The 15,383-nt window shown below is 48.7% G+C and overlaps 1 protein-coding gene and 1 pseudogene across 1 annotated transcript in view; one reads left to right on the forward strand and one right to left on the reverse strand.

Moving 5' to 3' along the window:
• Positions 1-15,383, reverse strand: part of NT5M (5',3'-nucleotidase, mitochondrial) — a 23,864-nt gene that overhangs the window by 7,939 nt on the left and 542 nt on the right. The window contains exons 2-5 of the mRNA XM_021705889.1: positions 15,275-15,374; positions 12,307-12,436; positions 12,087-12,187; positions 9,726-9,786 (exon numbers count right to left, since the gene is read on the reverse strand). Of these exons, the coding sequence (XP_021561564.1) occupies positions 9,726-9,786; positions 12,087-12,187; positions 12,307-12,436; positions 15,275-15,374 (392 nt within the window). The remainder of the gene's footprint in view (positions 1-9,725; positions 9,787-12,086; positions 12,188-12,306; positions 12,437-15,274; positions 15,375-15,383) is intronic.
• On the forward strand, positions 6,961-7,902 carry LOC103274551 (annotated as a pseudogene).

The raw sequence follows: 15,383 nt of genomic DNA on the forward strand, positions 1-15,383 counted from the left end.
AAAAAAAAAGAATATATAAAGAACTCTTACAACTCAATACAAACAACCCAATAAAAAACTAGGCAAAAGGTTTGAACACCACCACAGAAGATATACAGAAGGCTATATTCTTTAAAAGATGTTCAATATAATTAGTCATCAAGGAAATGCAAATTAAAACAAAAAAATGAGATACCACTACACACCTATCAGAATGGCTAAAATAGAACCCTGACAATATCAAATGCTGACGAGGATGTGGAGTAAAAAGGACTCTGGAATTTTCATTCACTGTGGGTTTTTTTTTTTTTAAATAGACTTTATTTTTTTAGAGCAGTTTTATGTTCATAGCAAAATTGAGTGGAAGGTATAGGGAGTTGCCATATACATCTGACTCCACCCACCCCCACACACACAGCTTGTCGTATTGTCCACATCACAGAATGTACAACACCAAGAGTGAACCCTAATGTAAACTATGGGCACTGGGTGACAATTGTGGATCAAAGTAGGCTTATCAATTGTAACATTAATGTACCACGCCATGGGGGTGTTGTACCTCTGGGGAACACCTCTGAGTATAAGGCTAGACTTGGACATGGACTCATTTGTTAGGCTTATTAGCTGCTGTCCTGGAAGAGAATGGTTGCTCATTTTTCACTTGATTACCATTTTGGTTCCTGAAAATACTGGGAATAAAATAGCTCAACTCAGATGAATGCAAAGTCATCCAAGTGTAAAATAGAGCTGTCGTTCTAAGGAATCTGAAGAAAAAAAATGAGCCTGAAATGAAATCTAAAACTACACAGAGCTAAGGAATTGCTGGAAGGACTCCCAAGGGAGGTCCTCTCTCCAATACCTAGGGGTTCAGGCAGGAAGTCCATGAACCAACCACTGTGAGAGCAAAGAGTTCAGTGAGTGCCAAGAAGACACCCAAGGGAAGGTGGATGCTGAGGAGGACACTGCTGGTAAAACCAGTCAGCAGTGCACCCCTCTGTCTCTACTGTCCCAGAGCTGCATGGCGTACAGGCCCAGGACCAAAGGCACAGATCAGGAATGGAAACCGCTGAGCTAGACAAGGTCTTTGCTGTGCAAATGTCAGCTGGGGCCCTTCCCAGAGTCCTGTCCCATTCAGATGAACAGATCCCAGTACAGGTTTCAAGTCAGGGAAGGAGGGATGCAGACGGGGGTGTTGAATAACACAATTTGATCAGGATGAATAACTTGACTCAGGGTCCTTTAAAGGTATTATGCACTTTTGTCCCCAATCCCTATTGTAATGATAAAATGATGAGATCTAACTAGAAGAGTAGGGCTCATTTCGGAACTATTAGCCATTGGAATGGCCATTTTTTGGGGGGGGAACTGCAATTCACATATCATAAAATTCACCAACTTAAAGTGTACAACTCAGTGGTTTTTAGTGTACCCACAATGTTATGCAATCATCACCACTATCTAATACCAGAATGTTTTCATCACCCCATGCCAATTAGCAAGAGCAGTCAATTTTTAAATAAACACTGGGATGAGCTAGAAACATGCCATGATGCCCAGTGAAAAACAAAGGGAGAGAGGGACAGCACACCAGAAACTCCCAAATGTTGGCAGTACAGCTTCCATGCTGTCCCTAAAAGAACCTAGGGTTTCTTTCTGTGCCAAGAGAAAGTACTGAGTCCTTCAGTGTAAGTCTTGGAGAGGTCTGTGTCCCAGAAGTAAGTGGACAATTCAGTGAGAAATGTGCAGAGAGGCCAGGCCTGGTGGCTCAGCCTGTAATCCCAGCACTTTGGGAGGCTGAGGCAAGCGGATTGCCTGAGCCCGTGGGTTCAAGACCTGCCCCGGCAACTTGGCGAGACCTGATCTCCACAATAAATCAAAAAATTAGCCGGGCACGGTAGCTCACACCTATAGTTCCGGCTACTTGGAAGGCTAAGGCGGAAGAATCATCAGAGCCCAGAAGGGCAATGCTGGAGTGGCCCTGAGTATGCCACTGTACTCCAGCCTGGGCAACGGAGTGAGGCTCCAACTCAAAAAAAAGAAAAAAGAAAAAAGGAAAGGTGCAGAGAAAGTCAATTCATTATCTTCTTAAGTTCAAAAAAAATGGTCTACATTCTTGTTTGAGGTTTAAGAAAGAGGCTCAAGTATGAAGTGGGAATTTTTGACATTTATTCTTTTTTTTCTTTAGTTGGTGTCTGTTGCCCAGGTTAGAGTGCAGTGGCATGCTCACAGACACTGTAGTCTTGACCTTCAGGGCTCAGGTGATCCTTCCACCTCAGCCTTCCAAGTAGCTAGAACCACAGACAAGGGCCACCATGCCCAGCTAACTTTTTGATTTATTGTAGACAAGGTCTCACCAAGTTGCTCAGGCTGGTCTTGAATCCCTGGGCTCACAAAATTCTCTTGCCTCCACTTCCCAAAATAAAAATTGTGCTACTTAATTTCCAAGTCAGATGGAGTCCAGAGAAGAGACAGCAAGCCCAAGGAGCAGAGCACAGGCTCTGGAGTCCAACTCACCCCTGTCTTGCTGATGACCTTGGGCAAGTGGCTTATTCTCTTTATGCCTCAGTTTCCTCATCTGTAAAATGAGGATAGTAATAGTACCTATTTTGTAGGGCTATTATGAAGGTTAAATGGATTACTACAGGGGAAGTCCTTGTCTATATATAACACCAACTCAATTAAAGTTTGCTATTTGGGTTTTTTTTTTTTTGGTTTTTTTTTTTTTTGAGTTGGAGTCTCACTCTGTTGCCCAGACTGGAATACAGTGGCTGCTCCCGGCCACCGCAGCCTCGACCTGCTGGGCTCCTGCGATCCTTCCGCCTCAGGCTTCCGAGTAGCCGGAATTACAGGCATGCACTACCACGCCCGGCTGATTTTTTAATTTTTATTGTAGAGATGAGGTCTCGCTGCCCAGGCGGGTCTCGAACCCGCAGGCTCAGGCAATCCACTCACCTCAGCCTCCCAAAGGCGCAGGATTACAGGCTGAGCCACCGAGCCCAGCTGCTACTTGGGTTTTTTAATGTTGGCAAGCTCCAGTCAAAAAGAGGGGTCAACAGCCTCAATGCAACCCAACTCTGACTCCCTACATGTGATAAAGAGGGTGAGTTCTAGCAATTAGGTTCCCCCCTTTTGACTGGGTCTTGAGAGGAAATAACCAAGGATAAAAGCTCCCACTTCTGGCACCAAAGGTTGATCCTGCTAGATGGACAGGAGCTCTATGAGTGCTCTGTGGTAGTACACATGTCCCGAGACCAGCCTCCAGCCCTTCCATGCCACCCTCAGGCACTATGAGAAGGAACCATTAACACTCGCCTGCCCTCAGTCACCACTAGCCAAGGGAAGAAGTATCCATTTACAGGGGGTGAGTAGCAGAATGGATGGTAAGCAAGAGGGTGCTCAGAGCAACCTTCATCTTATATCTTACCCACATTTTTCCCTCTGTCTTAGTTCTATGCTTAAAGGTGGCAATGTGGCTGAACCATGAGGATGGTTGGGAGACTTGATTACATTAATGCACACAGCTTGGCCTAACCCCACTTCTAGCCAGTCCCTGCAGCCACCAGCCAATTAACCCAAGGTCCTCAAATATGCTCCACACTTTCCCATCTTCATGTCTTTGGTCAGCATCCTATTCCCTCTATGGACCAACCTGATGTGGCTCAGCCTCCAGTGGGAGGGGAGGACCCTGTCCACTGTTGGTATAGTGGAAATAAATACAACTTTCTATGTAGTATCTACCAGGACCCTACCTTTCTTTGTGAGATCCAGGGATTCTATTTCTTGGAATTCACCTTAAGGATATGATCATTCAAAGACTTATTTACAGTATATCCTCGGGTATTAATAATCATGCTTTTGAAGAAGTGTTTGATGACAGAAAAAGACTAAAAATGTAATATTATTGAGCAGAGAAAGGACACTAAACCATAGGAGACGTACGCTTTGTTAAAATATACATATTATATTTAATTTGCATTGAATTAAAACTAGAGAGAAAGATATCAAACTATTAACAACATCTCTATCTCTAGGTGGTGGGACTGTATATGCGAGATTTTGGTTGCCTTTTTTCTTTTGTTTGGCTTGATCAGAACATCCACCATCACTGTGTCCCTTCTTCTGGTAACAGTACCTCAGTTTTCCTCCAAGAAGTTACCCCTCTACCATCAGCTGAAGGCTTACAGGACAGTGGATCAGAATGCCCAGGGCTGGGTGTAGAACCCAAGCTCATCTGATGGGGCACTCTCTCCCAGGACTGTGAATCCTAGGCAGCAAAACTCAAGGATGGCAAACAAGGGAGCAAGTGCATCTTGGGATCTATGCTGGACAGACCATCCACGGCTCTGCCCTCTGCTGTCTCAGGCCTTTGAGTCTCTGAGCAAACCAACACTCTTCTAATAAATCCTACCTTTGTATACATCAGCCAGAGGCTGTTGATGTTGCTTGTAACTAAAGAGTCCTAACTGAAGTGCCCTGCCTCTTAAGTGTGCACTGTTTCTGAATTGCCTCCAATGACTATGTGCTACTTGCAGGAGACACAGTGGTTGAGGGCACAGACTCTGGGATGGGACAGATCAGGGCCAGGCCCCCACCAGCTTTGCAAGTGTGAGACCCAGTAAATGAGCTGCCTCATCTCTCTGGGCCTCAGTTTCTTCGTCTGTCAAATCAGAAGAGTATTCCTGTTTCACAGGAAGCTGGTGTAGGCCTCAAAAGCAAAAATAAAACAATAGTGCCTAGCTGGGCTCGGTGGCTCAGCCTGTAATCCCGCGCCTTTGGGAGGCTGAGGTGAGTGGATTGCCTGAGCCCACGGGTTCAAGACCCGCCTGGGCAACTTGGTGAGACCTCATCTCTACAATAAATCAAAAATCAGCTGGGCGTGGTAGCGCACGCCTGTAATTCCGGCTACTCAGAAGGCTGAGGTGGAAGGATCGCCGGAGCCCAGTGGGTCGAGGCTGCGGTGGCCGGGAGTAGCCACTGCACTCCAGTCTGGGCGACGGAGTGAAACTCCAACTCAAAAAAAAAAGGATAGTGCCTGGCATATCCAAGGTATGAAATGAATGGCAAGTGCCATTATGAGCAGGTGTTTATAACTCTGCTGAACAAGTGAATCGATTTAATCCAGCAACAACTCCTGCATGCCTGCAGTGTGTCAGTCCCATGGCTCAACAGTAGGCGGACAGTTGGACCCTGGCCCACATAGATCCCACAGTCTAGGTGGGAGACAGACAAAGAAAAGTCACAGATGAAGACACAACCCATTTCACATTGTAGGAAGTGCTGTTCGGGAAGCAAAGGCCAGGACACAGAACAAGGCAGAGAAAGAATCTACTTTAGATCTGATGGTCAGGAAACACAAGGGAGAGGTCTAGGGTGAAAGGGGACCAGACCTGTGGGGTGGGAGGAGAATATTCCAAGCCAAGGGCTGCTCAAGAAGCAGCAGGGCAGGAAGCATCATGGATGGAGGGCAGGAAGGCCTTGCAGGTCATGATCAGGAGTTTGCACATTTCTTTTTTTTTTTTTTTGAGTCAGTCTCACTCTGTCACACAGGCTGGAGTGCAGTGGCACGCTCACGGTCACCCTAATGCTGACCTGCCGGGCTCAGGCAACCCTTCTACCTCAGCCTTCCAAGTAGCCGGAACTACAGGCACATGCTACCACACTTGGCTAATTATTTTATTTATTTATTGTAGAGACGAGGTCTCACCAAGTCGCCCAGGCTGGTCTTGAACCCCTGGGCTCAGGCAATCCTCTAGCCTTGGCCTCCCAAAGTGCTGGGATCACAGGCTTTAGTCAAAGCGCCTGGCTTGTACATGCCTTTTAAAGAGGTTTCAAGTTGGGACTGACGTGATCTGCTGTATGAAAGGCCTGTCAGCCCTCACGGAACTGAAAGGAGCAGGCAAGTTGGGAGGTAACATCAATATTTCTAGGAGGAAGCAGATGGAGGGCAGGCATGCTTCAGAAACAGAACCCACAGAAAATGGGACTTGCCACTGTGCTGAACGTGAGGGGTAAGAGGAAGGTGTCAGCAAGATGGCGCCCAGCTGCCAGTCTGAGACAGGTAGACAGCACTGCCACCCACTGAGAGGGAAAAATGGATGTACATTGGGAAACCAGTGCCTCAGGACAGACACATCAGGTTTGTGTGTGTGGAAGCTCAGAGGGCAGTCCTGGGCTGAGACTACACAGGTGAGACCCCCACACAAAGATGCTACTTAAATCCACAGGAATGAATGAACGGAACCATTTTGTTAATCTTACTCCCATAAGTGCTGCACAACCACCCTGACCACACAGAGAAACTACAGCTTAGCCCCACGGTCCTAAAACTTGAGGGTACATCAGAATCACCTAGTGAACCAGTTAAGCCCCCATTGTTACTCCCAAAGCTTCTGATTCAGGAGGTCTGGGGTGGAGCTACAAAATGTCCACTTCTAGAGCCGGGCTCGGTGGCTCAGCCTGTAATCCCGCGCCTTTGGGAAGCTGAGGTGAGTGGATTGCCTGAGCCCGCGGGTTCAAGACCCATCTGGGCAACTTGGTGAGACCTCATCTCTACAATAAATTAAAAAATGAGCCGGGCCTGTAATTCCAGCTACTTGGAAGGCTGAGGCGAAAGGATCGCCGGAGACCAGCAGGTTGAGGCTGCGGTGGCCGGGAGCGGCCACTGCACTCCAGTCTGGGCGACAGAGTGAGACTCCAACTCAAAAAACAAAAAAAAAGAAAATGTCCACTTCTAAAGAGTCTCCAAGGATGCTGACCCTGTGGGTCTGGGGCCTTCACTTTGGGATCACTCCTCTACCAGAAACAGTGGGCCTGACCTTCACTCCTAACTCCATACTTACTAACTACAGGGAAGACACTTGACTGCCCTGCTCCTCAAGTGTTAAAAGGTGATCAGGGGTCTGGACACTGTGGCATTAAGAGGTGCACCCACACAGTTCCAGCGTGAAGTAAACTGTGTGTGGTTCCTTTTAGTTGGAAATCATGCAGAGAGCTTCCCGTCTGAAGAAAGAGCTGCACATGGTAGCCACAGAGCCGCCCCTAGGCATCACATGTTGGCAAGATAAAGACCAAATGGATGATCTGCGAACTCAAATCTAGGGCAGAACCAACATACCTTATGAAAAAGGTGTTTTCAAGCTGGAAGTTATCATTCCTGAGAGGTACCCATTTGAACCTCCTCAGATTCGATTTCTCACTCCAATTTATCACCCAAACATTGATTCAGCTTGAAGGATTTGTTTAGATGTTCTCAAATTGCCACCAAAAGGTGCTGGGAGACCCTCCCTCAACATTGCAACTGTGTTGACCTCTATTCTGTGTTGACCTCTATTCTGGCTGCTCATGTCAGAACCCAACCCTGATGACCCACTCATGGCTGACATATCCTCGAAATTTAAATATAATAAGCCCAGTCGGGCTCAGTGGCTCAGCCTGTAATCCCGTGCCTTGGGAGGCTGAGGTGAGTGGATTGCCTGAGCCCACGGGTTCGAGACCCGCCTGGGCAACTTGGCAAGACCATATCTCTACAATAGATCAAAATGAGCCAGGTGTGGTGGTGCGCGCCTGTAGTTCCAGCTACTTGGAAGGCTGAGGCGGAAGGATCGCCAGAGCCCAGCAGGTCGAGGCTGTGGTGGCCAGGAGGGGCCACTGCCCTCCAGTCTGAGTGACAGAGTGAGACTCCAACTCAAAAAAATAAATAAATAAATAAATATAATAAGCCAGTCTTCCTAAAAAATGCCAGGCAGTGGACAGAAGAAGCATGCAAGACAGAGGGCTGATGAGGAAGAGATGCTTGATAGTCTACCAGAGGCTGCTGACTCCGAAATACACAGCTCAACACAGAAAAGGAAAGCCAGACAACAAGGAGGCATAGAAAAGAAATTTTGTCCTGGTATTTAGGGGATTTGTCCTGGTCCATCTTTGGAGAGGCACATGTATGCTAGTTATATAATCAAAATGAGACTCTTGCTAGTATCATTTCATGGCAAGCACTACTTTAAACAAGAATGTCCTGGACCATTCTTTGCCAAGATGGTCTAATTTGCCTACCTTTCTTGAATGTTATTCTTTGTTATTTGATAAAATTATAATTTTTGTAGCCTATAAAAGACCTTGTATATTTATGTATTCTGCTCTACAGTGATTCTGAGTGTATTTTGTTTTATTTATCTTGTACATACATATTTTGAAATCTTTTAAACCTGAAGAATAAATAATCGTTTAATACTGGGGGGGGGGAATAGGTGGTCAGAAAAGGCCCATTGTGGTGGTTCATGTCTATAGTCCCAGCCACTCCGGAGGCTGAGGTGGGAGGATCACTTGAGCCCAAGAATCTGAGGCTGCAGTGAGAAGTATGAATTACCTTCTCAGTAAGTACACAGAAGGCACATAATGTTGGCTGAACATGTAAATTTAGTTTAAATGTGGAGTCGGAGAGAGAAAAGGTCAGTTTTTTCAGAACTCATTCCTGGCCAGGTGTCATGACTCAAAACCTGCAATCCCACACTTTGGGAGGTGAGGCAGAAAGATCGCCTGAACCCAGGGGTTGGAAGCTGCAGTGAACTATGATGGCATCACTGCACTCCAGCCTGAGTGGCGGTGAGACCTTGTTTCTTTTTTTGTTTATTTTAATTTATAAGGTTTTTTTTCTTTTTTGAGTTGGAGTCTCACTCTGTCACCCAGGCTGGAGTGTGATGGTCCACTCACAGTCACCCCAGCGTCGACCTGCTGGGCTCTGGCGATCCTTCCACCTCAGCTTCCAAGTAGCCAGAACTACAGGCACACGTTACCATGTCCAGCTAATTTTTGATTTATTGTAGAGATGAGTAGCCAGGGCTTGTCTCAAACCTGCAAGCTCAGGCAATCCACTCATCCCAAAGTGCTGGGATTACAGGTTGAGCCACCAAGCCCAGCCCTGGGGGGCTGGCCCTGACCTCTTCTGGCATGAGTGCCCTCCCTCCTGGGCAACAGACCTATCCTCTGGGTTTGGCAACCACAGTTTCCCAATTTTCAGAAAATTCTCAATTTTATGTAATTCTAATTCTAACTCTAATTATTATTATTATTATTATTATTATTATTATTATTATCATTATTATTTTGAGTTAGATTCTCACTCTGTTGCCCAGGCTGGAGTGCAACCCAGCCCAAGCTGAAGCTTCAACCTGCTAGGCTGACATGACCCTTCCATCTCAGCCTTCCAAGTAGCTGGAACTACAGATGTGTACTACCACACCCAGCTAATTTTAAAATTTATTGTAGAAACAAGGTCACACATGTTGCCCAGTCTGGTCTCATACCCCTGGGCTCAGGCAATCCTCTTGCCTCCATTTCTCAACATGCTGGGATTACAGGCGTGAGCCACCACGCCGGGCCCTAATTATTTTCAATAAAGATGATAAAGTGAGTGTGTAGCAAAACAAACTTTTGCCAGCTCCTCTTTGTAAGACTCTTCATGGAACTAAGTCCATGTGCCTCCAGCCTTCCCCGGACTTCCTTCTCCTATGGCATCTTTCCCAAGCCTGCTCTGGGGCAGGCTCATCTGAAACGGTGAAGGGCACCCTTCCCGAGAAACCGCATCAACCAGGCCCCATCCAGAGCACAGGACACAAGTTCAGGATCGTGCTGGTGATCTGGGGAGTAGGAGGCGAGGAGTATAGGGAGGGTCCATGCCCTCCCATGGTGGCGCTGAGCCCAGCACCCTCACCTGTGACAAAGGGCAGAGGGCGCCGCTGAGCAAGCCTTACCTTCTCATAGGGACAGTACTTGAACATCTTGATGGGGCTCGTGCAGATGAAAACTTCAGTGCTGCTGACGAGAGACAGGAGTGAGCCTGCGAGCCCATGGCCCAGGGCCTTCCTACTCTGTGGTCTTGATCACCACCCCCCAAGAATTTACCGCCCACCTTGCCCTCACCAGGCTGAACCCACTCAGAGTCTGAGCCCTTCACCTGGTGTGAGAAAACCCACTGCCCCATGTTGTCTCCACACCAGAGAGACATTGGCCTTGCATTTCTGCCCCATCTGATGGCCCCGAGCAGCCCATGACCCCGATTGGCCACGGACCACTATCTCGAGGTAGACGTCTGACTTCACAGCATCTGACCAGGGCCTTGTGCAACACAGAGTAGTAAGTAAAGAGATCTGAGAAAGAGGAATTCTGGGAACGTCTGCAAGTCCCCAGGTCATGGGGAACACAAAGGAGGAAGCCCATGCCATACCCAGCTGAGCTCTCCAGCAACGGGGATCCCCTCAAGACAGGTTTTGGCTCTGAGGAACGCCAAGTCCCCACAGGCTGTGGGCCTGTGCTGAGTGGATGTGGGAGGGCCCAGGGGCCTCCCAGGTGCCTGTGCCCCCACACCCACTGGGCCCCAGCCCTACCAATGGGACCATCTGGTGCTGAACACCCTCGAGAAGCCGGTGTTCACCTGCCTCCCGTGCACTTTACTAAGCCTGTGGAAGAGTGCATTTATGGATTCTCTCTCTCTGAGAGGCATGGATAGATGGACGGGTCCGTGGCACACAGGGTGTGCCCTCTTGTTACCTGACTCTGAGCACTCCCTCTGCCAGCCACACCAGCCCCTCACACCTGCTACCCCAACGTCCTCACCTCCTGCCCCACCAAAACTGGCCTCACACAAAGGGTACGCCTTCCCTGCTTGCCTGTTTCTTCCTCAGACCCCACAGACTTCTCCTTTGCTCCCTCCAAATCCCTGACTCCGACACTCACGCCTTACAGCACACCCCACGGCACCTCCTGGCTGAGGTCATCCACCACTGCATGACCCCACTCGCTGGCTCGCTGCTGTCCCTTCCACCCTGCTCTATCATCAGCCTCAGTGACTCGACATACACATACTGTACACATCCACACGTGTGCATACATGCAGCTCCAACACCACGGCTCGGCCCCTAACCTTCCTCACACTCAGACACCTGCTTCACACTCTCCTCCTCACCTCTTGACCCCCGCTTTCTCACCTCCTGTCCCCACTTCAACTCGCGCCAGCCTGGCATCTGACCCTTCACTCCACAGAAACTGCTCCTTATCACCAAGAACCCGCATGTCCCCATGTCCAAGGCTCACCTCGCCATCCTCTCCTCAACCCCAGCTGGCCACGCTAGCCCTTCTGCGGCACTCCTCTGTCCTGGCTCCTATCCTGTGATCCTCACAGCTGCCTGCTCCTCTCCTGACCTCTGGGGGTTGGTTCTAGGCCCTCGGGGGCTCTCCACCTGCACTCCCTGCTAGGTGATATCCAGGCCGTGGCTTTAAACACCACCTACATGCTGATGTGTCCCAAGCTCTCCCAGCTCCAGGCTTATATCCTAATGGCCCCCCGTCCCCTGCACCCCAGGCAAACACTCATCTTCTTTCTATCACTGCAGATCGGACTGTATTTTCTAGAATTGCATATCAACGGAAATGTAGATTATATACTGTTTTTTTTGCCTGACTTCTTTCATTCAGTAAAATTAGTCTGATATTTATCAATATTGCTAAATAAATGTATCATAGTTTGCCTCATTTTTTAAACTGAGCAAACTTCTTTCTCTTTTTTTTTCTTTTGGAGTCAGGGTCTCACTCTGTCACCCAGGCTGGAGTGCAGTGTCACGCTACTGGCCACCGCAGCCTTGATCTGCTGGGCTCAGGTGATCCTTCCATCTCAGCCTTCCAAGTAGCTGGAACTACAGGTGTACCAACACGCCTAGCTAATTTTTTAAAAAATTTATTGTAGAGATGAAGTCTCACCAAGTTGCCCAGACTGGTCTCAAACCCGGGGGTTCAGGCAGTCCTCTTACCTTGGCCTCCCAAAGTGCTGGGATCATAGGCATGAGTCACTGTGCCTGGCCGGGTTTTTTTTTTTAGAAGGCAGGATTTATTGAGAGGACAGAAAAGCTCCCACAGTGGGAGGGGACCTGAAGGGGTTACCGCCTCTTTTTTTTTTAAGTCAAGGTCTCATTCTGTCACCTAAGCTGGAATGCAGTAGCAAGTATAGGCCTGTGCAGGGCCAAGGAGACAGAAGGGAGAAGGCAAAGGGAGGAAAGACAGCAGGAAGGCGGTTCATGGCTGAGTGGTCCCTCCCGGCAGGGCCCAGGAGACAGACTTACTTTTGGAGGTTGGCCATTTGCTTCACAGCTTCCACAGCCCCTGGCAGAGGCTCAAGTTCATAAAAGAAATTCTCCGACTCCCAAATGCTACTGGCCTTCTCCTGAGAAGTCAAGAAAAGCAAGTTACTCCTCAGCATCTCACTGCTCTTACCTCAGGGGAGGATGTCAAGGCTGCCAAGGTGGGGGTGCTTCCACATTCCTCCTGCCTCCAAACACACACCCAAGGACAAATTTCCTTGGGAAGGCGCATCAGCTTTGGGCCCCTCGCCAGGAAGGATATGACTTTTGTGAGGACCCAGCAGAGACTAGCTAAAGCGTCAGGGCCATGGAACAACACCTGCTGGAGCTCTCTGGGACCCAAGGCCAGCTGTCAGAAGTCACGCACTCACCAGGGTGGATTTGAGTGGCCAGAAGCACCGTGGAGGCTAAGACTGGGCGACCCTGCTGTGGCAGTAGAGTCCTTACACATCAGAGCTGGAGGGACTCAGAGATCCTAACGTGCACCCCTCCCACATCAGTGAGAAGAGCTTCACAGCTTTCTCTGCTCTGCTTTTTCATCTGTTTTATGTGTTGAGGCACCAATAAGTACATTTAAAAAGAAAAAAGGATTCTGCAGCTTTTAGAGCTAGAAAGCAAAAACCCAGACCTTCATTTTACATATGAGAAAACGAAGGCCAGAATAGGGAAGGGATCTAGCTGATGTCGCACTGCCAAGCAGAGACTAAGTTGGAGGAGAACCCTCACCTCCCAACTCCCCAGCTAGCTCCTTTCCACCTCACAGTGCTGAGCCAAAATCAAGCTTCCAGGTTGCAGCAAGGGCAATGTGACAATGGGAGGGAAGGCAGTGCTCAGTCTCTGAGAAGCAGAAGCCTAAACCCCATGCGAGCGGTACAGGAAACACCTCTGCCAGGTCAGACTACGTGCTCCAGCACAATGCTATCCCGCGCCATATATAGCTGGAGCACAGTCAGAGATCACACCAGCTATACTCTTGTGAACTCAGAGGGACTAAGCAAATGCGTGCTTATCGCTATATACACTTGGTCCTCACAACTCACAAGGGCAAAGATTGCTACCTCCAGTTCACAGAGACGAAGTGCCATTTAGACATGACTGTCAGGACTTGAACTTCTAACTGAGTTCAGACTGGAAGTAGTGCAGAGATGTGGGGTCAGAAAGTCCTGGCCCTTGCTGTGTGACCCTGGGTTCACCACCTCACCTCAATGAGCCTCTCCCCTTATCTAGAAATTAAAGACAGGAGTCCATCCCTTCCTCAGAGGGTCATTGTGAGGTTATACAGATACACAGCACCTGGCATGGAGCCTTGTATGTAATGCCAGCTTCTCAGCACACCTTCCCTTCCTGACACTAACTTGCTGTGAAACCCTGGTCAAAGCACTTCCAACTCTCCGGGCTTGGTCTATCCATCCTTACGGTTTAAGATTCCAAGTCAGTTAAAATGAGCTTGCTTTCCCCATTCCACCTGCTTACCTCCCAGAGTAACGAGAAGATCAAAGGGAATCAGACAGCAGAATTTTGTAAAGTAGAAATGCCTACATCAATAAGTGGAGTTAGCCGGGCTTGGTGGCTCAGCCTGTAATCCCACGCCTTTGGGACGCTGAGGTGAGTGGATTGCTTGAGCCCACGGGTTCGAGACCCGCCTGGGCAGCGAGACCTCATCTCTACAATAAATCAAAAAATCAGCCGGGCGTGGTAGCGCGCGCCTGTAATTCCGGCTACTTGGAAGGCTGAGGGGGAAGGATCGCTGGAGCCCAGCAGGTCGAGGTTGCGGTGGCCGGCCACTGCACTCCAGTCTGGGTGACAGAGTGAGACTCCAACTCAAAAAAAAAAAAGTGGAGTTGTTTTGTTTCAATCACAGATACTGGGCAAACTCGACCAAGGGGAGACCCAGGGATGTTGTACAGTGAGCTGTGCCTCGGGTAGGGAAATAGAAGAAACCAGTAGGTTACTCCCAGAGTACCCCTCTTACTGCTCTGTGAGCTCTGTCCCATTGCCCTGTACTTGGAAAACTGTAACTCGGCATGTACATAGGCTGCATATCTGTACAAAGGCCTGGAAAAGCCACTGCACTTTGCAAAGCTGAGGGCTGGGCTCAGTTTCTCCTGGGAGAAAATAAGGTGCCCAGACTTCCAACACTGTGCACAGTCTATAAGTGAACACACACACAGTGCGGTGGAGTCTATTCTGGAGGCTGCAGACATGAGTAGAGATTTTCTTCCCCCAACTGAACATTTTTCCTGTATTTTCAATATGCTGGGAGAGGTCAGCGTACTGGGCTCTGTGAAAGTCACCTCTGCAGTGCCTGCTGTTGATGAAGACAAAAGAGCACTAGGTTTCCTTTCTTAACGCCTATCCCTCAACAAGCCACAATCTTGGTGAGGCGCCTTTTTGAAGTCAGAAGAAATGCCCCTTGTTAGTGAGAGCAGAACGGGACTCCTGGGTGGGGAAAGCTAAATGTGCTTGAGAAGCAGACGATTTGGATTTGAATCCTAACTAAGTCCCTTATGAGCATGTGACTTGGGGCAAGTTTCTTCATTTGCAAAACGGAAATTGTCTTCCTCAAAGAAGAGAGGATGCAGTGAACTTGTGGTTACAAAATAGGCTCAAATATCTTCCTCTTCCTTCTCATCAAATCCTCTGGCAATGACCCTAGGTGGCCAATCGAGAGATGCCTGAAGTCTGTACACTGCAAAGTCCCCTCTTCCTATCACAAAGTATTTGCAATTTACAAACCAAGGTGTCTGTACGCCTTCCTCCCTGGATATTTTCCCTTTGTCCTTCCTGGACTCAGAGAACAGAGCACAGCTGGAATTGGGGGTAGGGGGTGAGGAGATGGTGATCTCAGGTGTTCAGCAGGGCCAGTACTGGATGCCGGACAAGTCAAGAGATGGACCCCATCCCATCTTGACCCCTAACTCACAGTGTGATGCCCAGAAAGTCACTCAACCTTTCTGGGCCTGAACTACCACTGGAAAAGGACAAAAAAAAAAAAAAAGAGTGGTAAAGACACCCATCAAATTCTTGGGAAGAAATGGGAGTGTGACCGCGGTAGTGGTGGAGGAGGACCCAACTTGTACGGTTTATTTTTCTAAAACTTAACAAAAGACTTGCGGCCGAGTACACCACAATAAACAGGTCAGCTGAAGATGGAGAGTCGGGTATGTTACGCTTCGTACTCTCCTGTGTTGGTGGTAGCCCTCGACGGCAGCCAGCAGATACGGAGCGCAGGGCTGCTCCCCCACCCCCGTGCGCCGTCGCCCCCGGACCCTGTGTGAC

The sequence above is a fragment of the Carlito syrichta genome, unplaced genomic scaffold, assembly GCF_000164805.1.
Source record: "Carlito syrichta isolate Samal-C Ts95f unplaced genomic scaffold, Tarsius_syrichta-2.0.1 Scaffold314799, whole genome shotgun sequence".
Classification (NCBI taxonomy): Eukaryota; Metazoa; Chordata; class Mammalia; order Primates; family Tarsiidae; genus Carlito; species Carlito syrichta.